General features: G+C 42.6%; 1 protein-coding gene across 2 annotated transcripts in view; it reads left to right on the top strand.

Annotated features, from left to right (window-relative positions):
- LOC123986999 (mitogen-activated protein kinase kinase kinase 12-like) overlaps positions 1 to 23,274 on the top strand; it is a 28,192-nt gene extending 4,918 nt beyond the window's left edge. Inside the window, exons 2-14 of one of the 2 annotated variants that reach the window (XM_046075487.1) lie at positions 9,364 to 9,893; positions 11,776 to 11,959; positions 12,122 to 12,313; positions 13,406 to 13,564; positions 15,343 to 15,501; positions 15,774 to 15,882; positions 17,748 to 17,857; positions 18,362 to 18,478; positions 19,153 to 19,290; positions 19,851 to 20,562; positions 21,309 to 21,376; positions 21,791 to 22,091; positions 22,290 to 23,274. In XM_046075487.1, coding sequence (XP_045931443.1) covers positions 9,404 to 9,893; positions 11,776 to 11,959; positions 12,122 to 12,313; positions 13,406 to 13,564; positions 15,343 to 15,501; positions 15,774 to 15,882; positions 17,748 to 17,857; positions 18,362 to 18,478; positions 19,153 to 19,290; positions 19,851 to 20,562; positions 21,309 to 21,376; positions 21,791 to 22,091; positions 22,290 to 22,379 — 2,829 coding nt within the window. In that variant the 5' untranslated portion in view covers positions 9,364 to 9,403 and the 3' untranslated portion in view covers positions 22,380 to 23,274. The remainder of the gene's footprint in view (positions 1 to 9,363; positions 9,894 to 11,775; positions 11,960 to 12,121; positions 12,314 to 13,405; positions 13,565 to 15,342; positions 15,502 to 15,773; positions 15,883 to 17,747; positions 17,858 to 18,361; positions 18,479 to 19,152; positions 19,291 to 19,850; positions 20,563 to 21,308; positions 21,377 to 21,790; positions 22,092 to 22,289) is intronic. The other variant, XM_046075488.1, reaches the window with a different exon arrangement.
- Positions 23,275 to 23,581: the final 307 nt, after the last annotated feature.

The following is a 23,581-nucleotide window of genomic DNA, read 5'->3' as shown; positions in this document are numbered from 1 at the left end:
AGACAGACACAGCTAGTGACTAGCTGGTGAACATAATGGAACATATAGTGGCTAATGAGCCAGATATTTCCCTCAGGAGTTGGTGGAGACGAAAACAGAGCTAAAAGGAGAGTTAATATTTGACTCAATCAGGTGACTAGAATCACAATTGGGATTGATTGGGATAGCAGTCGTCATATGTGCATGTGTTCACTCACACAGACTTGACTCGGTTACAAGTTGTGAAGGATGTTTTACAAGCATGGACCAGGTTAAGCAGCAGGGAACACACAGGGTGCAGATGTTGGTTTCAGTTGTTTGATAGGCTGCGTACGATCGCGAAGCCTGTTCAACTATCTGGTACTTTTTTTCGTATCACCTCCCTCGAGGTTCCAAGCAAGGCGATACTTAAATGCAACGACAACACTACAGACTACGGAAGTTTTGAGGCGATAAATCAACTGTGTAGATTTCGAATATTGTCAGTTTTACAAAAATTGAAGACGGATCGAAAATGTGCTTAAATGTTTTTGGAGTTGAGGAATCAGCATGTGCCAGCAGGTGAAGCTAATGGGCCAGCCAGCCAATCAGCTCACAGACCACTTTAGCCCATGCAGCAGAGACTCCAGCAACAATGGCAGAGGAAAACACAGCTGTAAGATTTTTGCACCACTATTCTGTCTTTACATTCTGAGTAATGAGGAAACATTTTAACTTAAATCAACAGCTGGTATGTGTGGGTCGCAGGAACATTACGTTGTGGAGGTACAGAGTATCAGGGCTACACACAGAGGTATGGACTCACAGGGTACGACTAAACAAACACAAAGTCATTTAACATATCTTGCAGGACATCATTCACTAGGGACTGAAACACGGCTGGAGCATTGGTTAGTCCAAACACCAAGTACTCATAGTGACCACTAGGAGTGTTAAAAGCTGTTTTCCATTCGTCCCCCTCCCTGATCCTAACTAGATGGTAAGCATTTCTCAGATCTAATTTAGTGAAGATCTTGTCCTCCTGCAACAATTCAAAAGCAGAGGAGATCAAAGGGAGGGGGTACCTGTTCTGCACCAGGCATTACTGTTGGCATAGGATGAGAGGGACAATAAATAGTGGTTTTGTCACCAGTGCCCTCTCCTTTACTGGCCCAGTCTCCGGACTCACCGGAGAAGTATTCGGGGTGAGACAGCTGAGGAGTGACCATCGGAACCATGGGCTGAAGGACAGGTATGTGGGCAGCTGTACCAGTGGAAGGGGGGACAGAGTCCACGGCAGGTGGTGTGGTTGAAGAAGCTGCCCCTAACTGCAGAGCTTGAATCTGTGAGGTCAGCTGGGCAATCTGATCACAGACAATAGCCTGGATGCTCGCTTGCTGTTCCACCAAACTACACACCTCCTGGTGGACCGCGGAAAGAATATCCTCTTGAAGGTGGAGACACTGTGCCTGACTATGCAGGGATTTCTTCTGGGGATCCAAGTCAGCGGAGTCCATTGTGTGGCCAGTTTGTACTATCAGGGCTTCACACAAAGGTATGGACTCACAGGGCACGCACTGTGAAAATCGCTAGAACGCTGACACAAGACGAACTGGCACAGGGACAAATGGGACAAGGGTATATATACACTAGGGCAGGGGAGACAGAGGTGGAGCACTTTAGGGCGGGGACTGGTTATCACACAGGGCAGGAGGGAAGACAAAGACCTGAAAGGACACAAGATGATGAATACCAACAAAAATAGGAAGTGGTTGTAGACAAAAATAGAATACATAGCCTAACTGCTGGAGTTGGATGTGACACAGAGGACGACAGGCCAAAACCGAATCGAGTCGAGTTGAGTCAAGCTGCTACCAGTGGTGGAAAAGGGGCTTAATTGGAACAACATTTTTTTGAAATTGGTCCAGTATTGAGCAAGCGCGCTGCAGATGGCAGCAGTGAAACAGGCCAAATCTCTCGGGGGGGCAATTGATGCGATGATGGCTAAGGTGACCAGTTCAATGGTCTACTGTATAGTATTTGTGAACAGCTACATCCCGAAGTTCATTGTCAATGTCTACAATGAATGAACATTCCACAGTGAAGATCAACAGATTGATGTAAAGGCAACTGCTTTAGCAATAATTACAAAAAAGAAAGACTCTCACAATCATCTGATTTAGCTGTGACAATCCTGTTTTTTTAGGTACAACAAATCCAGAATAAAGCGCAGTGGCACTGGGGCTGATAATGTGCAATGAATAAAATGATTTACAGTTAATCTTGCATTGCAGCTAAAGGACCTGTCTCAAGTAGTAGGCTACAGTAATGAAATAATTAAGCAATAGCTCACGATAGGCCGTGGTATACGCTTATTATATCACAGTTAAGGGGTGTTGTTCGCCTAACTGTGATATAATAAGCTTATATCACAGCCTGAAGTGAGCTATTGCTTTTTCAAAAAGAAATTAGGCTAACAGACACACTACAATTTTTATTTCATCAATTGACGTTTCTTTATGAATATAAAAAGTAGTCCAGTAGGTTGAATTTTCAGCCTGAATGTACGTATTGTTAAAACAGCAGCTGATCGCATGAGAGCAACAAGCTGACAGACTGCTGAGTCGTTTTCAGGTCACATTGGCAGAAGCGTAGTTCTGCTGTGGGCGCATGATGTAAAAACATAAGTGCAAGCCCCACCGGAAGCCATAGAGATTGCATTGCCTTGCCCACAATTCGAAAAAAAAAAATGCCTTTACACGAAAGTCTATTAGAGCGATCTGGGCCCTTTTTAACCAGACTGAAATCTCTGTGAAACACGACTCCGTGAAAAACGACTTGACGCTGATTGGACAACGATATTCAGAGGCAAACTGTCTGTCAAAAACAGTCACAGCTAACTAACAGTGTGGTAGAAAGTGTGAGAAAAATCCCCTGCCTTTCCCGCTTTGGTGGTGTGTCACCCGATCGCCCTAATGAACAAACCACCCCTGGAAACAGAGCTGCAACATAATCCTTGGGGGCAATTGCACCCCGCCAAAATTCTAAAAACACTGTGGAAAGATTTCCTACAGAGATCTTTTTTTTTAAAGTAAGATCCTTTTTGTTTAACCAGTATCGCTCTCGTCAAGGGCACCAGACTCCTTTGACAAATATACTAATTTTCCTCTCTGTGGTCTACTGCTGCACCAAAGTCATACAATAACACAAACTAACCAACCGAGGCAGAAGTAGACCAGCAACTCACATGTTCTGCAGCCTTGTTTTGCTGCCACTGACTGCAGCACACTCGATCAACACTGGATCAATTAAAAAAATATTCCAATTAGTCACATAGACACAAAGACATGGGAAAATTAAGGTCTAGGTTGTAAAATACTGAAGCTACCCTTTAAAGGCTTAAAATATGCCAGAGCTGTGTTTATAGCTTGTTTCCACTGCCCCCAACTGGCCAGAAAATCAGTTAATGTAGGTTTATGCAAATTTGGAGATGCACATTTTATTCAACACGTTTTTGATCAGTTATCTATTATGATATCTTTTTTCCATGGGGAGTATGTGGTGCTGTAATGCAGGCAAGGTGGATGATGAAAGGCATCAAATGCTCACCCTTTACAGAGTTATTAAATGGAAAGAGGAACCTTGGCATCTATCAGTGATCTCACCTGAAAATTGCCTCATTGGCTCAAATGTTTCCTCAGCATCCTGTTGGGAGATATGTATATGTATGTGTGTGCATGTGCGTGAACACGCATGCGTGAATGGATGAACTTTATGAATGAAAACTCTTCTTCCTCAGCTGCAGACAGGAGGTGAGATCATCTTGTTGAAATGGAGAATCCCCCACCCACCAGCCCCCTTACCCATCCACCAATAATGGTTGGCGCCCATCTTAATGAATCCCATCAGTGGACCATACTGATGAAACACACAGTAGTGGCAACCTGATTGATGTCAGTACTGTCTAATATCAGTTTTCCTCGACAGACAGGAACGGATCACTCCATTGTGCATATTGACACAGACATACATAAGCACACACAAATATAGACACACACTTACCTGTCTTCTTTCATTGGACACCTCAAAGACTTTCTCTGCAATTCTACTGTTGGTTTTCAGTCAATATGATGTTGAAGCAGAGTGCCAATTATCTTTGCTTCTTTTGTTCACGTTCCCTTTAGGAACAGAGTTGAGTGGATTTGATGATTGGCCACCTATTCAGCAGTGTGTGAGTGAAAGTGACAATGACTAACACAAGGGGCTCTCCATGAGGATCCATAAATAGGCTCTCCAAAGAGCCAGAAGCTGCCCTCCCCCTCATTCCCTACACCCAACCCTACACACACACACACACACACACACACACACACACACACACACACACACCTCTACTCTACGTCTTTCCCCCTTAACTGGACTGGGACAATCTGTGACCACTTGGCACCCAGCCTTTCACAACATATTGTACACTCCTAGTCAGTGGCAAATATGCTCCTAATGCAAACACATGCCATTCCTCTCGACATCCTTCACTGCAGGCCTCTGTTAATTCCCTCCTACAGATTATATTGCCAAACAATGCAGCATTTTACATCAGCGTGTGGTGGATGTAACTAGAGCACAGAGTTGTACAGCCATTCCTTTCGTAGTCAGATTAAGGCTTTGCAGTTGTAATTTTCTCTCTTAAGATGATCTTTGCATGTAAGCAGTTAGTATGGAACATGACAGGTAAACGCATGTAGCTCATTTGGAATCCACTGTTCAATCTTTAAAAATCAGTGGGAGTCCTACTGCATTTTTTTTAAAGGTGTCGCTTTGTAGATTTGAAGTTTTTATCTTATTAGGAGTGGTACCCTGCGGTGTTCATTCTGTGTTTGTTTCTGCTAGAGTAACAATAACAGAGGCAGAAGCTGTGCTGGTGGACATCAGAGGCAGCAGCACAGACCCTCAGAGGACTGAACATCTCTGACAAGGAGCCATCATGCAACAACAAGCGCCAATAAATAAATCATGAAGAAAGTTTTAAGAAAAAGATAGAAATAGAATAGAGGATGTACTGCTCCATTCAGACCGCCTTAAGACAGAGTAGGGAGTGGAATTATAGATATGGATGGCATAAAATAGCAAGAAAGATTAAAGCCACTGATTTTTGCCCACTCTCTCTATTTCATGTGATATTAAAACCAACATTAAACATTTATAAACCACATTTTAGCTAGTGTTCCTTGAATATTCATTTGGGAACTTGAAGATAATGGTCCATTAGATTGTAAAATTAAAACATAAGCATCAAGTCCGCTGTCAAAAATCATTTTAGAAGTGGAACAATACCCTGATAGTGTCCCTAATGGTTGTAAGAAAATGTTACAGTTAAACATTGAATGACTTGCATAAACAAGTCCATTATTATTTTGCTGTTGCTCTGATTTCCTCTCACTGAGTCTAAACATTTTAAGTTACATAAAAAAAATCTTATTATGGTGGCTTCTGTATAACTCCAATTCTTATTTTCATTTGGCAAGGCTTCATGTAGAAGCAGAAGGCGTAGAATGACTCAAAAGACGAATAAATGAAACTGGAAGCAATTACTTTTTCCCAACTGTAATTTCACTGGAGGTATCCAACTCAGCCAGTGAAATGATCTCTTTTCATCAGGATTTCATAAAGCTCTGCAGAGAGAAGAAGAGAGGGCTGAATTGAATACTTGTGTAGTCGTGCAGGTTTGTCATTCTCAAGCGGTCGGTCTGTGCACTAGTAAGGGTTTCCCTTCTGTCCACGAGCGGCACGATGAGGTCATCATTAGGGTTTAAGCCCAACATGAGCTTAGTCTGAGGGATAAGGGCTGGATTTAAATTTAGCACTCAAAAAGGGTCATGCAGCTACAACCATTTAGACTGTCAGTAAATACACAGCTCAGACATGGGATCCCCAGCTGTTCCACAAACTCACATCTTCCCTCTGTGTCAGCCAAATAGCTTGACTCTCTGGAAGAATCTCCATTGCTGTGATTTCATGATCTCCCATGATCTCCCTGCAGAGTTACACTTACGTCTGTTCATTATGCAGGATAGCCCTGACTTGAATGTGCGAGCCGTTCACTGACTTTGTCTTGAAAGTCTTAAGAGAAGGCAAAAATGGTTAATTTAATTAGTATTTAGTCTGATTTCTTCAGTATTGTACAGCTTTTGTGAGTGACTTATGATTTTTTTTGTGGACATATGGGTGTGAAAATATGATTGTGATTTCTTTATTTTGGGACTATTTGTAGGTTAGTTTAGTTTTGAATATGCATACACATTCTAAATCAGGTTTATAGGACTTTCTGGTGTCTTGTAAGCCCATAGTTGTATGCATAACACAATAATAAAAACTTAATTCATCCATGTATGATGGCAAGAATGCCAGGCCTTGGAAATAACCCCTTGAATAAAATCTGCATTTAAACAGGAACCATTGAAGATAATGATCTGGTGGCATTGCATGTTTAAACACAAAATGAGATTTGTGTTGAAAGATGACAGTTGTCTAAATTAGTGTGGGGGTTTTTTGTTTTGTTTTTTTTTACTTCATTCAGGTTAATTGAAGTCCTGAGGGAAACAAATCACGCCTGGGGAAAGTCCCATTTAGGTCCTGTGCTGTCCCACTCTCCCTATCTGAGAGAAATGGGTCAGTAGAGATTGGAGATGATAATAATAAAATACGACCTGCCGTCCTTCCTTCATGTCCCCTCCGTGGCAGACGGAGGATAGTGCACACAGATTATGCACCAATTACACTCAATACAGAGGGCATTAATAGGGTTTGAAGGGATTTACATGGTGCTGTCCAGTCAAACGCTGCATGCTTTGGGGATGACATCATTTGGATCACCTCACATACCGGCTGACCCCCCCAAACCCCTTCCCCCGTGCCTATAAGTGTAGCTTCACTCACACATATAAACCCGTTTACCTGCAGTTGTCCCGTGTCTCACCGGACTGAGCTCGTCACAGCCCACTTCTTCTCTGATAGGACACCAACATTGCCGCTCCCTCCCACCCTTCTCCCCTCTCTCCTCTCCTCAGTAGTGTTTACTATAGGTGAGATAGACGTATAAATTCCTGTGTGTACGCAGATCGCGCCCTCAGAGGAGAACGGAAAATCAGGAGGAGGTGTAGGAGCAGGAAAACAAGCGAACCGAGGGAGCTTATAGCTTGCTGTGTTTACTGTTCATTCGGATAAACGCAGGAGAAAACGCAGCCTCCGAGTCATCACGGGCGGAGAAACCTCACTGGATGCAGAGAGAAGAGGAGGAGGAGGAGGAGGAGGAGGAAGATGCGTGGATGCTGATTATACCAACAACCCCAGAAAGGGAGAATTATTAGGTGGTTGTTTTTAGAATCGACCCTAAATTAAAAAGTGGAATAAGCTTTCGCAGTCCCCAGCGATGGACCACAGCTGTCGGCACTGAGGTAGGAAACGTTTGTTTGACATTAGCAGCATTCAGTCGGCGTCATAAGTAGCAATGAGAAGGCAGCTGGGCTATTACAGATCTTATTCCTAAACAACGCACCCGGTCCTTTATTATTCAAACATAAACTGTAACTTTAGTGTTGTCAGTGAATGCTTCACGAATGCACCGGGGATCTTTACCGCAGGAGATGCGAGGAGAAGCGATGATGCGCACAAGAAATCCCTCTGATGCCATCCACAATTAATGCACTGGCCTGCAACAGACCGTAGCCTGCTTCTCGAGGTCCCGCAGCTGATACCTCGTAATAAATAAAGAGAGAGCAGGACTTTATAGCAGACAGGATCAGTCGGATGTGAATGATGTGTGATTATTCCAGATTTCAGACACCAGATGTGTCTCGGTGCTTGGGTTTCTCTCGGCGCAGAAAATTATAATGAGGATGTTTTTTCCCCATTTTTGAGCTTCATGGTTGTGGCGTGGTTTAATGAATCCTGCGGGCTGTGTCTGTCTTGTTTTGAACTAGCCCATCTATATGATTTCTCTCTTCCTCTTTTATGAATTAGGCCTATAGATGGTTCTACAGCTAGGTGGGGATCAGGCTACATCAGATGCCATGTACATTACTTTTTGTGAGAGTAGGCCTAATTGTCACGGTAGGGTGGTCGATAATAGTCGAAAATGGCATGTAAATACATATAGGCATAGTGATTCTAAAATTGACCTTCAAACTGATGAAGATTTGGACAGCAAATAGATATATTTGGTGGATAGCCTATACCTGAAGTGCCCCTCACAATCACTGGATGATAACCTGAAGAGAAAACACATGTTTATTTTGTCTCACATACCATACAACAACAGGATGATGCTAGCACCATTAAGCATTTTTGATTTGTATCATTATTTCACAGTAAAACCCGTCACCTCTTAGACTTGCTTGTCAGAGATAGCAGATGAGGTGTGAATCACTTCAAAAGGCACTGATAAGAAATAATGCATTTTCATTTCATCCGCTGAGCATGTATATGCAGGCGTCCTTGGAGAAATGACAAGCTTTGAAGAGGTTTGCAGAATTCTCTCATTATAATACAGCCATGATTTGATCTGATCCATTTGAATATATCAGTGATGTTCCTGGAGTAGTAAATAAATGGCAATTGCACCATTCTACCTGCAAAACATTGGCTTTGTTAATAATTTGTTCATATTCTGTAAGATATAAGGCAATTACTTAATTGAGGTACGGTGATGCTGTGGCACCTATATATGGTGGTGGTGGGGGGTACTGCTGAACTGAGGCTTTCTCAGATTTATGGTCCAGACAGGCTGTTCTTCTGTCCTTTATCCACACATCCTGAATCATGTTTCACATTCTAGTATTGATTAGAAATCTTCAGAGATCAGACACCATGACTTATAAATTTATGTCACTGCCCTGATCTCCAGGCACATGTAGATTGACAACCACTGTACTCTCATCTTCACCTAGGTTTCATTTTAAAAATGAACCCGGTGGTGCAGCAAGAAATAATTTGTTACTTCGGAGTTGTGAGAAATACTAAAAATGCTAAATTTTTCAAGGTACGTGCGATCTTTGTTTCGTGATATTTCTCTATCTATGCTGATGATCAACAGTTTACTAAAACTGCATGTTTTTCACTCAATCTGTTCTTGTGTACTCTCTGAATGTTAACCTTAACCAACCTGAGTTCCTCTGCCTGTTACGATAACTATAGCCTAACCTCAGTAACTAAGGTTCTACTTATATGAGGCCTAAATAATGATCTTCCAGAGGTCAGACTCTCCCACAGACTCAATATTCAGCTAAATCTGCCTGCTTTTATGGCTCCCAGATGGTAAGATAATGATTTTAACTCTGATTTGATTTATAACAATTTCCATCCTCTTTTTCTCTCTTCCTCTCTCTCTGTGTGTTTGCTCTTGTCAAGGCTTCCAGTTCTCTTGTTGTTCTGATGACCACAGGCCCTTATGGCGCTTATTCATGAACCTCGTGCCCCCTCTCCTTCTCTCTCTGGCTTCAACACACCCCTCTCTGATCCTCCATCCTTTCGCCGCCTTGATGCTGAAACACCCTGCACCCCAGAAATGGACCTGACCCCGACCCAATGCGTCCTTCGGAACGTCCTCTCAATAGACACCGGAGGTGCTGTCGAACCTGGGGGCGGAGGAGGTGAGGGGCAGAGTGCCGGGCACAGTCAGACACCGGGCGAGGAACAACAGGAGCACTTTGCCAACAGTGTCCTGAAGCTCCACGAGCATGATGGAAGTCCCGGAAGGACGGAGGGAGAGGGCCAGGAGCTGGACAGCAGTGTGGTCAGGAGCCAGGTGGATGACGCCAGGCTACAGTGCCAGTCTACAGGAGGAGGAGGGTTTCTGGAGGGGTTATTTGGATGTCTGCGGCCTGTCTGGACTATGATTGGCAAAGCTTACTCCACGGAGCACAAACACAACCTGGACGGTGAGTCTAGCAGTCAAATCCATTTCAACGTAAACACATCAACACACACTGGCATCAAGGGTTGCTTTTGGTTTTCCAATAAAAGCAACAACTAGCTCCCATTTAATTCCAGTCTGAAGCTTTGATATGCTAATTAAATGATCTTATCCCCCAGTTTAATTACATTAAACAGTTGGTAGAAAAATGACTCGCACAAAGGCCATGTTGTAAACAAACACTTTCCTTGACGTGAAAGAGCTGCAGCCAGAGAGAGACTCTATCAAAGCCGCAAAGGGCTTATTTTCCCCTGATATTTCCCCCCGATGCTTTCGCCTGCTTGTGCCCACCCCACCATCCTCCCACTACCACCCCCCCAATGAAACTAGCTCCCTGTGACGCTGTGTTGTTTATGTCTGCAACCACTACAATAGCACAGAGCTCCCCTGGGACTCCTGAGCCAAATCTGCTTCATGAATTATGCATAACTACACTCTGACCCTGCGCCTCTCATCTCTATTAACGCAAACCTGACACACACACACACACACGTGAGCATGCGCCCAAAGACAACTGCAGGCACACATAAACACATCCACAAATAGAAACACTTAATATCTAGTACTGACATGAACACATAAAGTCAGATAAGATGCCAAAAAAAAACTTAAAAACTAAAATAAACACTGCATCATACACCTGGCTCATACACCTGGCTTGAAGTTGGCAGATTTATATGTCTCCTTGTCTTTATAGCCTTCTGATATTTTATCAACCGTTTGACTTCCACGTCTCCCCTCCGCTCCCCTCCTCCTTCCACCTCTCATTGTCTTCTTTCCCCTCCTTTTCATCCTGTGCTGTTATCACTCCCAGCCCATCTGCACCTCACTGCTCCCCTCCTCTGTGCAGCATCACAGGGAGTCACACACACACCGACAGGAGCAAAAACGGATATTATAAAAGTGAAATAAATAGGGGTATTCCAACTGAATGCCTCCCTGCCATATCACAATGCTCTATTCTTAAGCTTTGACTGAAAGGCACAATGTAGCACAATAGAAAGGAGGAAGATTGTCTGCCCTTTTCTGATTGTGAAGGACTGTGAGGTGCCTAGTGATGTTCTAAATTTCTTCAATTTTTCAGATCAAACAAAGCAGACCCAGGGGGGGAATGTGGTGTATCAGATGAGGTCGTATGTCTTGACTGTGGGACATTTGAGGGGCTCATCAGAGGCCGAGCCCTCATCACCGGGGAGCATTAATCATTCATACCATCCTTATTAATATGATAAATGTGTCCGAATCTTCATTTCTCAGGCTAAGAACAGCAGCAGAGCAGGCTGTATATTTTCTATGTATTAACAGTCTGTCTTTGGCCACATGGACCCCTGCCGACCTGTGGGGAATCCCCCTCTCTTCTTTTCTCTTTACACACACACACACACACACACACAGAGCTAAAAACCCCACTACCGTCACTACCCCTCCACCTCTCTACTCACCATACATCCACCATTAGGCTTTTAAATCCCCTCCCTCTTCCAGCCCTCTCCTGAGTGTCGGACCCCTGTTTTGCGTCAGCCCCACAATGGCACTAAGCAGGATTTAGGAGGCTAAAGGGAGAATTACCCACAGGAGATTAGAGCTCCCTGTCTGTCTGCCTGCACACTCTGAGTCTTAGGTTAACGTGAGGTTCAACTACAGAACAAGATATCAGCTGGGGTCTAGGTTGGCTGTAAGAGCCAGGGCATACTGTTACCTAACCTAGTTAGCACAAAGACTGGAAACAGCAATTTTTTTTGGTGAAAAATAATCGGTACAGGTTAAAATCGCAATGATCACTCTGCTCATGTTACTAAACATAAGCTCACCAACTACCTTGCCTCCATCTTCTCCCCCAATCTCAGAGGCATGGGAGGTCCCATTCGAGGAGATATCTGATCTGCAGTGGGTGGGCAGCGGAGCCCAGGGCGCCGTCTTTCTGGGCAAATTGCACGGACAGGAAGTGGCCGTAAAGAAAGTGCGGAACATCAAAGAGACAGACATCAAGCACCTGCGCAAGCTCAAACACCCCAACATCATCACTTTCAAGTTAGTAGAAATTATCAGTGTATTAAGAAGTGCAGAGCATTACACTAAAATTTTATGTTTATATAATATGATTGATTTTCTTCAGTAAGTGAAAGCTTTATAGTTATATATGTCAGTTTTTTTCTGTCTTAACATACCGTACATACTTCTCTACACTCTCAGGGGTATTTGTACCCAGGCTCCATGTTACTGCATCATCATGGAGTACTGTGCCCAAGGACAGCTGTATGAGGTGCTGAGAGCAGGCAGGCAGATCCATCCATCCCTGCTCATGGACTGGGCAATGGGCATCGCTGGGGGCATGAACTATCTTCACCTCCACAAGATCATCCACAGAGACCTCAAGTCACCAAAGTGAGTTTTTGTAGCCCTAGTTAAAATGAACTGTGTGAGTGTACGTGTAAATGAGAGGACAGGTCACTAAATAGTTTTAACTAAAGATTAAGATCAGCTTTGATAGGAGAGTCAGGAAGCTGTTCAAAGTAGGGGGATAGACCTAGACACATTAAAAAGACAAATCTTACACTGCTTGAATTTGTGATTTCAAAATAGGTGTTGTACAGTTTCATGCTTCATGGAATGATACAGTTACAATACAAATGTATTTTGACATCTGACACTCAAAGTCCACTGTGAAAGTAAACCCTATGTTGGATGAATGTAAGGTCATTTGTTAGAATTTCAGTAATATTGAAAGCACCTGCGGTTTAAGAGGGTGACGTTGAAGAAACTAGCAAGAGAAATCTAGATTTTGAAAGTATCCAACCATCACAGTAAGTGCACGGGCAGAGTGCACACAGAGGAGGCAAGTTGGCCAGCCAGTCTTTTTATTTGGACTGAATTAAATGATTGGCTGAGCATATTACAGTCCTGCTACAGCCATAGATACTGTAAAATTTGTGTCAAGGCATTCGATTTATCGATTGCTGTCAGAAAGTAAATTTTCAACAAATCTAACAAAAAATGCTACTGAAATAAATTGCCTGCCCCACCTTTAAGGGGTTTTGACCCCTCAAAACAAAACAATGTCTACTTGCAGCCCCACGTCACAGGTTGCATTTGTCTACCAGTTGTGAGCAGTTCATTTGAATACTTTTTAGAGGCCTGAGGAGATTACATTATCCAGTAATTTACAGGGAAAACGGAAAAGATTATAGGTAAAAATAAACATAATTTTGTGTTGTAGAAATAGGTTTTAACTCCTTTCCTATCCTTTTAATCATCTTGCAAACCGTCAGATTTATCTTGTGACCTGCAGTGGGGTTTCCGACCCATAGCTGGGAACCACTGCTTTACAAGGATGCATTGATTGGCCAAATTTAGATGCTATGATTAGTGTGCAAATGTCTAACTCTGAAAGGCCCTGGCTGCCACACCTTTTGATGTTTGTATGCAGATGGACTGTAATATATAAATATTAACTTGGCATTCAACGTTTCATTCCAGCATGTTGATCACCTATGATGACTCAGTGAAGATTTCTGATTTCGGCACGTCCAAAGAGCTCAGCGACAAGAGCACCAAAATGTCCTTTGCCGGTACGGTGGCATGGATGGCTCCAGAGGTCATACGCAACGAACCCGTCTCAGAGAAGGTGGATATTTGGTAGGTGACAGAACCCTTTTACATAGTCATTTTGCATTGGTGACCCTTTGCAATTTTCCCTTATGGTTTGTCTTATCTGTCATTGAATCAACATAGAATCTCATTAGTTACAGCCCACTACAGTATAGAGCGTAGGATCCTATTTCCAGAAAATCTATTCAGTATTATGTACAATATCTCATTACATGAAATTCTATAGGGCCTCTGCTATATCTGATGGGTTGCCCTGTGTTAAACCCTGATCTCCCCCAGTACATTCTCCCCCTCTCTCTTCCATCCTTCATCCCTCCATCACTCTTCCTCTCCGTCCTGAAAGGAACGCTGGCTAATTTAATAATTGATTTGCCAGATGCTGCAGTGCTCAGGAGAGGCTGGAATAACCTTCCAGAGTCTGTGGATGGTTTGGCTCAGAGCCAGCAGTGCATTAGCAGAGAAGTGAAAGTAGGATTAAAAAGCTTACAATACACACCCAGCAAAGCATGGGTGTGTATTGTGCAGTTTTGTTTAAATTCATGTAAATTAGATAATAGTCCATAAAAAGAGTGAGTCAGAAAAAGTGAGGCTGTGGAGAAGTATTATCTTGTATAGATTCAGTTTTGTTTTGTGCTGCTGACAGCAAGTACAACTCGTGTTCCTTTCTGGTTTTTATGTAAGGACTATACTAAAATAGTCAGAGGTAAATTCAACTCAATCCAACTATATTTATTCTTGTGAGGACAATTGTATACATCAGCTCGCTACACAGATCAACAAATAAACACACAATAAATACCTATATATTGACGGGCGATCTGTATAAATCCTGCGATAATTTGCTTCACTAGGTTATATAGTTAATGAGTCTGTGGATAAAATGATCCAACAAAAACATCTTCATGACAAGAGTGGGGAAACAAATATGGAGATTTTCAGTTTTAATTTCTCTGTCTTCAAATGAAAATGATAAAAAATTTAAGATATGTCACACTGAACTGAAACTGAATGGGTCATTATATTAGTGATAGTGAATAATGTAGTTGTAATCCTTCATCTAATTAAGAGCTAATCTTAACCTGTTGGTAAGAAAATGCATGCATTGCCTTTAAATCAAGTCTCCCTTCTTGTGCGTTCATAACATGAATCAGAAACAAGGAGACTGGCGGACTTTAAAAACACACATGTAAACACAACATCACGCACTGCCTAAATGCTTCGTGTGATGCTATTGGCACCTTGGAAACTGTAGACATGGTCGCCATGGCAAGCCAGAGAATCACCAACAACAGACTTTCCATAGTTACATATCCCGTGGGCCTGCTCTCTGGCTCCCCTGCCAAACAGAGGTAGAGCTGGAGCTCATCAATGAAGTACTGAACTGTAGTGAAATAAAGCATCATGTTTTGGCAGAACATTCATTTGTTACCAATTACTGCATTTTTTTTGGAGCTGAGATGTATTTATCAGGCCTGACAGAAGCATTCACTGGGTAATATCCTGTATGTTATTTTGGATATTACCAGTGTTAACTGTTTAACATTCATTAACATGATTCCAGTGATAGAAAACTGTTAGCAATGAGTAAACCTTTCATAGTACCAAACCTTGATAATACTTAGTTTAAGCTACCAAAGACTGCCCTCAATGCATTAGCATAAAAGCCTTATCCATCAGATATAAAAGCTGTAGTAACAAAGATTAATTTCCACAAAGCGTGACATTTCAGTCATGTTTCCTTTCACCAGTTCACTTCACATCTTTATCAATGTGTCTGAAAGTAAATATGCCACATCTCTCTGCAGGTCATTCGGCGTCGTGCTGTGGGAGATGCTGACAGGAGAGGTGCCCTATAAGGATGTGGACTCGTCAGCCATTATCTGGGGGGTGGGCAACAACAGTCTACAGCTGCCTGTACCTGACAGCTGTCCAGACAGCTTCAAACTGCTCCTGAGGCAATGCTGGTGAGCAGGCGGGAGGGGAGGAGGGTGCAGAGAAGGATGGAGGCAGGGACAGATGGAGGGAAGAAGAATGATGTGGAAAAAGAAAGTTGAGGCATCAACACTAACAACACACACTACAATATGTTGGCATTACAAGCTTTAAGATTGCTGAGAGAGTTAAGGCAGTATGGGGAAAGAAAGAGTTTTAAAAAAGAGGGAACAGAGAGGAAAGGTAATTTTTTCCCCACGTCCCCTTGCATTTCTGACAAAACGCTGGTTTAAATTGTTCACAGGAACTGCAAGCCAAGAAACAGGCCTTCCTTCCGACAGATTCTCCTGCACCTTGACATCGCCTCAGCAGATATCCTATCAACTCCACAAGAAACTTACTTTCAGTCTCAGGTAAGCTTAATTTGTCTCTGTCAACAGTCCTAACAGCTACTTTGATACCTAAATGACAGGTACATTCTGACTTAATTAAAGGTATTGATTTTAGATTATTCATCAGTACCAGTTTAGACATTACAGAGAAAGTACATTTATCTTGTTCAGATACTGTATATGTATAATTGAGGGGAAATATAATCGAGAACCATCATTCCTGAAGTTGTCTCCCTTATCAAATAAATAAATACCAGATGAGGTATGCATGAGCACTGCATGTCACTCCTCCTGTCAACAGCAGCCAGTATCTCTGATAGTCATTTTGCTGTCAACCAACTGCCATTTGTTTCCAGCCTGCTGCAGTAACTACAGGCAGTGGAGAGTGTGCAGCTGCACCGGGGCCCCAGGCCTCTCGGGAGTCCACTAATAATACCCGTCCTCTTACGCCCTCAACATATTATTGTTGGTTCCTTGGTCTTTGTTCCTTGTCACATGCAAGTGCTGATTTGTGGTCGAAGAGAGAACCTTTTCGCAACCTCCATCATATCAAGGCGTGATGGAGAAGGTCTGTGCGATGGAGAAGGAGGGTGCGTGTCTGCCTGTGATAGGGTGGGGGATGGGGGCCCATGAAAAATATGTTAGACCACTGCAAACCCAAGAGATGAAGGACAGGAGACATAGAAGAAGTATAATTGCGTGGAAGATATGTGTTTACTCAGCCGTGCAGAACCACAGATTCATTTATAACTCAAGCGTGTATAATCGTGAGACACACACAAACACACAAAATGAAAAAGATTTAATTTTCTTTTCGCAGCAATCCACTGCCTCCTCCTCCGTTTGTATCTCATGATGCAAAATACAAACCTCTTTCCCTCTTTCCACTTATGCTTCATCCTTTATTTCTCCCTGCCACCCCCCACCCCCAGTTTCTCCCCGCCACCCCCCACCCCCAGTTTCTCCCCTCTCTGTCCCATAATGGATTTTTCTTGTGACGTTAGAAAGAAGTATTTGCTGCTGGAGTGTATTGATTGGTTTAATGGCAGGGAACAGAGAGCACAGAGAAAGGAGGAAGAGGGGACTAGAGACATAGAAAAGTGCACACAGAGTCCATTAGCTTAATAAGAAATACACACACACACACACACACACACACACACTACACACACTACACACACATGCATGTACGTGCACACACATATATCTGACTTGCTTTGTCCTTTGATATGACAGGTATCAGATAACAGCTGTCACGCTCCACCATGTACAAGAAAATGCCCGCGCTGCTTTTTTGTTGTTGTTGTGCTCATGTCATATCAGTTCATGTTCAGTTTCCCTCCCTTTGTATTGATTATCATCTGACAGCTTAATGGGTTTTGTTTCAATGATACACATGAACCTCTCTGCAGATTAAGAGCTTTTATACTAGATCAAGGTGCAATGAAGTTTATTCTCAATATTAATTTGTTGTTAGTATTACTAAGATGAAGTCGAGTCATACTTTATTATCACAATGGAAAATATGGGAATGGCAGGCTACTGATTTCTGACTGACTGTGGTGGGCATACTGACTGTACAGGCTGCTCTGGCTATTTTGAGTTGTTTCATATAAACAACATGATTCATTGTAGTGGTAATAACATAAAGGCTGGAGGTAGTATTAGTGGTGACAATGGGAGTAGAAGCATTGATCAGAGCAGAAGTGGTGGTAGTTGTAACATTCGAAGATACTTTAAAACTATCTGAAGCCTTATTACCAGACACTGTTGCTCGTCAGCATAAAGACATTTTTTTTCTTATCTGTAAAATTGTGAAATATTTGCTTACTGTACTTCATCGATGCGAGCACTGATGGATGTGTTTTTTGTGTTTTTATGCATAGGTGGAGTGGAGGGATGAGGTAAGGCACCACTTTGAGAAGATCAAGTCTGAGGGGACGTGTCTTCACAGGCTGGATGAGGAGCTGATCAAACGACGCAGAGAAGAACTCAGGTTAGCAAAGAAGTCAACTGCACTATTTTACACATGTATGTACTCCAACTGTGGACTGACGACCTGTACAGGGTGTACCCCGACTTTCGCCGGTGTCAGCTGGGATTGGCTCCAGCCCCCCGCGACCCTGTATGCAGGATAAGCGGTTGACGATGGATGGATGGATGTACTCCAACTGTATATATCTAGATATTTACATTCTTCCGTATTTCCACGTTGTATATATTGATATTTATTTTCACTCTACATGCTCCGCACACCCATATACATTTTTTTTAATCTCATATTCCTATAGTGTTTTTAATCGTTCCTGTGCTGTTACTGTGCACTGTAGAATGACAATAAAGAAATCTTGAATCTTGAAATATTTAAAAAATAAAAAATAGTTCCATAACTAACAAAGATGTAAGGATGAGCTAATTATTGAGAAATCCATACAATTAGAGAAGCAGTAAATCAATGTTAATCTGCGTATTAATGGCCTTTGACCCCATCTCTACACAGACATGCGCTGGACATCCGGGAGCACTACGAGAGGAAACTGGAGAGAGCCAACAATCTCTATATGGAGCTCAATGCCATCATGCTGCAGCTGGAGATCAAAGAGAAAGAACTGCTCAAGTATGAAAACTGACATTTATTTACAGTACCTTAAAAAAGTACCCTTAAACATTTTCATGTTGAGTCAAAGTGAATATGATGTGGCTTTTTGGAAACTGAGCAACAGAAAAAGACCACTTAATGTCAAAGTTGACGCAGATCTCTACCAAGTGATCTAAGTTACTTAAAAACATAAAATACAAAATGATTGTTCTCATAAATATTCACCCCCTCCAAGGCAGTGTTTAGTAGATGCCCCTTTGGCAGCAACTTATCAGCCTTGAGACTATGTAAATAGGTCTCTATCTGGTTTGCACTACTAGACAGGTTCTGTTAGGTTGCACGGGGATTGTGAGTGAAAGTTCAGAAAAAGTAACAGATGATACAGTAATGTTTATCAAGTAGACTAGGGCAGTATGCTGTAGTCATTTTCTAGTTAGTGCAACATGTATTGCACTGTAACAATAGGAAAATTGTAATCATTCTAATACTTTTTACTAATAGCAGTATCCATCAACATTGGTTAAGCTGTGTTTTTGTGAAAGTACAGGCAAAAGGTCACCCGTAATGTAATGCGAATGGCCATTACATCCAGCCATACAGGGCTGTTGTGTGTAACAAAGTGGTCTCTTATGCCATGCTGAGTATTCATTGACATCCATTAAACGAGTATCGGCTTTGTGTTTGAACATCAGGCGGGAGCATTCACTGGACAAGAAATACCCGGGCTGCTTCAAGCACCACAGTTCCAGACAGTCAGCCTCCTCCAACTCGATGGAGAAACTCATGAAGAAACGCAATGTACCTCAGAAACTGCCCTCGTACAGCAAGAGGTGAGCCAGCGAGGCTTTATCTAAATTTACAGCATTGATATGTGGATGGTTGGATCAGGTTTCACTTGAATATTATGTGAACCTCAAGGCTATGGTAAAGGATATTCTCTCTATATATAATATTCTATATATTTTTTTATTGTAAACAAATCCCACAAACAGACCAAAACCAACAATAAATTGTTCCTACTAACAAGCACTGCATGTGAATACAAAGTCTGATATTGCTTATTCCCTTGTGCATAGTCCCCAAAAAGTACATTATTTACTCCTATTTGAGCAATGTTTGCTAAAAACTACAGTTCCCTAATGTCCCTGAAAGACTTCATTAGGAACTAATGGGTATGGGTTAAGTACAGTCAGTTAAGTATTGAAAGATTAATACATTAATGGTTTATAGATTTTTAAGGAATTGAACATCACCAGTCTTGTACTTTAATTTATATGGTGGAAAATGTGGGAGACAAACTAGCTGTATGTATGTATGTATGTATGTCAAAGCACTGAAAGATTTTTTCTTTCCTCCTGTTTTTTATTTATTCTGTACCTGTCCTTTCCAGGCCAGACTTACTAAAGTCAGAGGTCATCCTCCCCAAACTGGACTCTTCCATGACCCAGGTCACAATCCCCAACAAGGGCTCTACCTCCCCTGGCCGCTCACGCCGAGGAAAACCCCGCTACAGGAAGGCTGGTAAAGGCAGCAGCGGGGACTTGGCTCAGCTCAAAGCCACTCTCTCCTCTTCTTTAGCAATGGTCAACGCCACGACATCTGTTCCCAGCAGCAAGCAGCATCTAGACCCCAGTGCAGCACTCAGGGGCCTGCAGCATGATCTGCTGCTCAAGAAGATGTACTCCTCGAGCCCGGATCTCATTTCAACCACCTTGGAGGCTGAAGGCCGGAGGAAGGGACAGGTCCGGCCAGGGCTGGACAGAGCGGGCAGCCAGAGCGCCTCAGCCGGGCTGGGGGAGAGCAGAAGAACAGAGGGGCCGGAAGAGGGGCAAGATGTGGGTGTAGGGACTGATGACCTGGCAGAAACACCTCCACGCAGTGACACGCCCAGCGAGGATGCAGCTTCTATTCCGTTCTCCAGCAGCCCTGACTCGCCGTGCGGCAGGGGAGCAGCTGCGGGGAGGGCGTCTGTGCTTGGGAACCCCCGCGTTTCCCACGAGGGTGAGGAGAAGGAGGACGGGACGGTAATCACGCGTTCACCCAGAAGTCAACGCCTCACACCGGCAGCACTGCTTTACAGGGCAGCAGTGACACGCAGTCAGGTGAGACTGGAGCAGCATTGTATAACTGTGGCCCAGCTTCACAAAATCATTTTGACTTCTGCCTTATAAAGGGAACAAATATTAATTAGCAGTGAAAGGCTTTAGGGAATCAAATCATTTTGATTTAAATGGACAAAACATCTTCCTGCCTTTATCAGTGTCCCTGTCTTGACTTAACCCTCTGACTCTGTAGAGGAAACAAAAGAAAAAAGCTGCCATGCTATCATCATTCAATTGTTTTGCTGTAATTGGGGACACTGATGAAGTCCAGATAGTCAAATGCTTTTGGTCTCTAGTCTAATCAAGTATCCTCATTCTCATTTTTATAGATGCCATGCAATGAACAAAGATAACACACAAAAAAACACAGAGCCTGCTGGGAATTTTCAAGTGGTTAATAACAGCCCACTTAATTAGTATTTAATTACTGCCACCTGTGAATAGTTGATTTGTCAGTAGTCATAACTGCAACTTCAACTGGCTGTTTAATGTGTTAGCTGAGGGTATTTTATGTTAGAATATGAGTGATAAATATGTACAAGTAGCAAAAGACATTGATGATTCAGTGATCCAAAAACCTCAGTCTCTTTGGCTTTCTGAAAGTACTACCATGTTCAGCATGTACCCAGGGTGTCACCAGGGTCTGTTCTATTCCTGCACCAGACGGCGCAGGAATAAGCGTAATTAGTGTGCACTGAAACAGGGAAATGCTGGGGTTTCATACATACTGTTGATTTTCTTGGCAGAGACGTGGAGTGTCTTCAGAGGAAGAGGAAGGAGAAGTGGACAGTGAAGTGGAGTTGCCAAGGAGACGGTAAGAGTTCAATATAATTATTGAAGAGCTACCATATTCACGTTTCCATCTGTGCATCCACACAAAACGGTCCATACATCTTCCCAACACAAATCAAAAACATTTTTTTAAAGCCCACACATGTCCGTGGTACATGCATAAAGGTGTTTTCAGTTATTTAGCATGATTAGATCTCAGTGTGTGCAGGGCCTTTAAAACGTAATATGAGAATATTAGCAACAAATAATTGTGAATTATAAGTGTGATCCAATGTGGCTATGCATGAGCTTTAACTTTTTAGCATGAATACCATCACATTTTTTTTCTTTTTTAACCTTTCATTTCTCCCTACTGTAAAGTACCTATAAATGCAGTAAAAGAAAATGTTTGTCGATTTACTGTACATGTAATCTTTCCTATTGTATTCCCACTCAGGCGTCCAGTGAGCATGACCAAGTGCCAGTCCCTGTCCACCTTCAGCTCAGAGAACTTATCAGTCTCAGACGGTGAGGAGGGAAACACCACTGACCACTCCCACAGTGGCACGCCGGACGTGGTCAGTACCAATACCGACGAGCGTCTGGACGACAAGAGCGACGACCTACTGTCTCAGGGCTCAGAGATTCCCGCTGACCCATCTGACCCAACCCAGCTGGGCTCAGATGGATTGTCTGAGAAGGAAGCTATTCTTCGACACGTCAAGACCCAGCTCGCTAGTAATGATCATAATTACGAGGTAAGCTTCAGAGAGTGAATGCAAAGACAAAAGATGATATAGAGTGATATATAGAAGCATGCCAGATATAGCTAAGAGATATTCAAAGCATAATCGCTCACAGATACTAAGATGGAGACGATAGATCAGAATCTGCTTGTGTAGTCAGCATTAAAGAGTCTGTTGCTGACTCAGATAATTCATGTTTTTCCTCCGAAGCAGGGCCTGTATGATGACTCTGACTGTGACAGTGCAGAGCTGGACCATTCAGGAAGTGCGGAACCCAGCCAACAACCAACCAACTGGTGAAAATCTGACACCTCAACCCACTCAAACACCTGCAGATGCAGCCTGTGAATGCCTCTTTCACTCTAACAGACCTTTAGTCATTCAGGGACATTGCAGAGAGGCAGCAAATGAAGGCCTGTCTCTCCTCACAAGCAGGAACACATAACAAATCTTTGGTGAGTGTTCTCAAAAATCTGATACCCTGGAAGCCCCCCCCCCTTCTTTTTAGATGAATGCATCACAGTGATGTGAAACTGAATCGGGGCACTAGCCGAGCTGACAGCCCCCTATGTTCCCTCCATAGCAGCTGGCCCAAGATCAGCTCTGCAGAACACCTCAGTGACAGGGGCCTCAGTTAAAGAGGCCATCTACTTGACTGTCTATTAATGTCTCTTGTCATCTTCCATGTCAATTTGTATTTTTGTCTCCGTCATGAAAAAGTGTCATGTTATTTCACATCATCTCATATGATGGTCATAAAATCCTATCAGGGCTTCTATTATATTTAATTGTCATTATCACTGGGACAGCCACTGATGTTGCTGCTTGCACTTAATTTATGAAATGTACTATTTCCACATGATCATTTCCTTGTCATATTGCATTTCTTCTCAAAACATTATGCACTGAGTAATTCATTATGTTACAGTGAATCCATTGATATTCGTAAAAAAAACAATGTTTACATTTTTCATTTGTGGTGTTTACATTTATTTATTCATATTTGTGTCATGGATTATGTTTCCATTTTCTACTCCTGCGTTTTAATATCGCTGTAAATATGTGATGTTGTAAAATGAACAAATTTTTTAAATGTGAGATTGTATAATTTAAAGGTGCTGATGTTTCTAATTAGGTGGCGCTACTGTATTTGAACCTCAAAAAGCATATGGTAGTAGAATGTACTGTAGCTGTTGTTCATGTCTGAGCATCAAAACACAGATAAAAGAGGAAGAACATGTGAACAAAGAAAAAGCAATATGTCTGCTCTGGTACAGTATGTCATGTCACGGGTCAAAAGAACCACAGCTGAGTTAATTCAGGGCAGACAGGCTTTTTTTATTAGTATTGCAGTGTTTGCTGTATTAAAACGCAATACTGGTTTGAACCCTTTCTGAGCATCTCGGGGTGTATATAGCATCAAAAAAAGCATGCAAGTATGGATAGTCTATTGGTCACGGTTTGTGACTGATCAAAATTAAATTTTAGATCCAACCATAGAG

Source organism: Micropterus dolomieu, linkage group LG18 (assembly GCF_021292245.1).
Source record: "Micropterus dolomieu isolate WLL.071019.BEF.003 ecotype Adirondacks linkage group LG18, ASM2129224v1, whole genome shotgun sequence".
NCBI classification, from domain to species: domain Eukaryota; kingdom Metazoa; phylum Chordata; class Actinopteri; order Centrarchiformes; family Centrarchidae; genus Micropterus; species Micropterus dolomieu.
The sequence above is the reverse complement of the archived record's forward strand: the minus strand, read 5'-3'. Positions and strand labels throughout refer to the sequence as shown.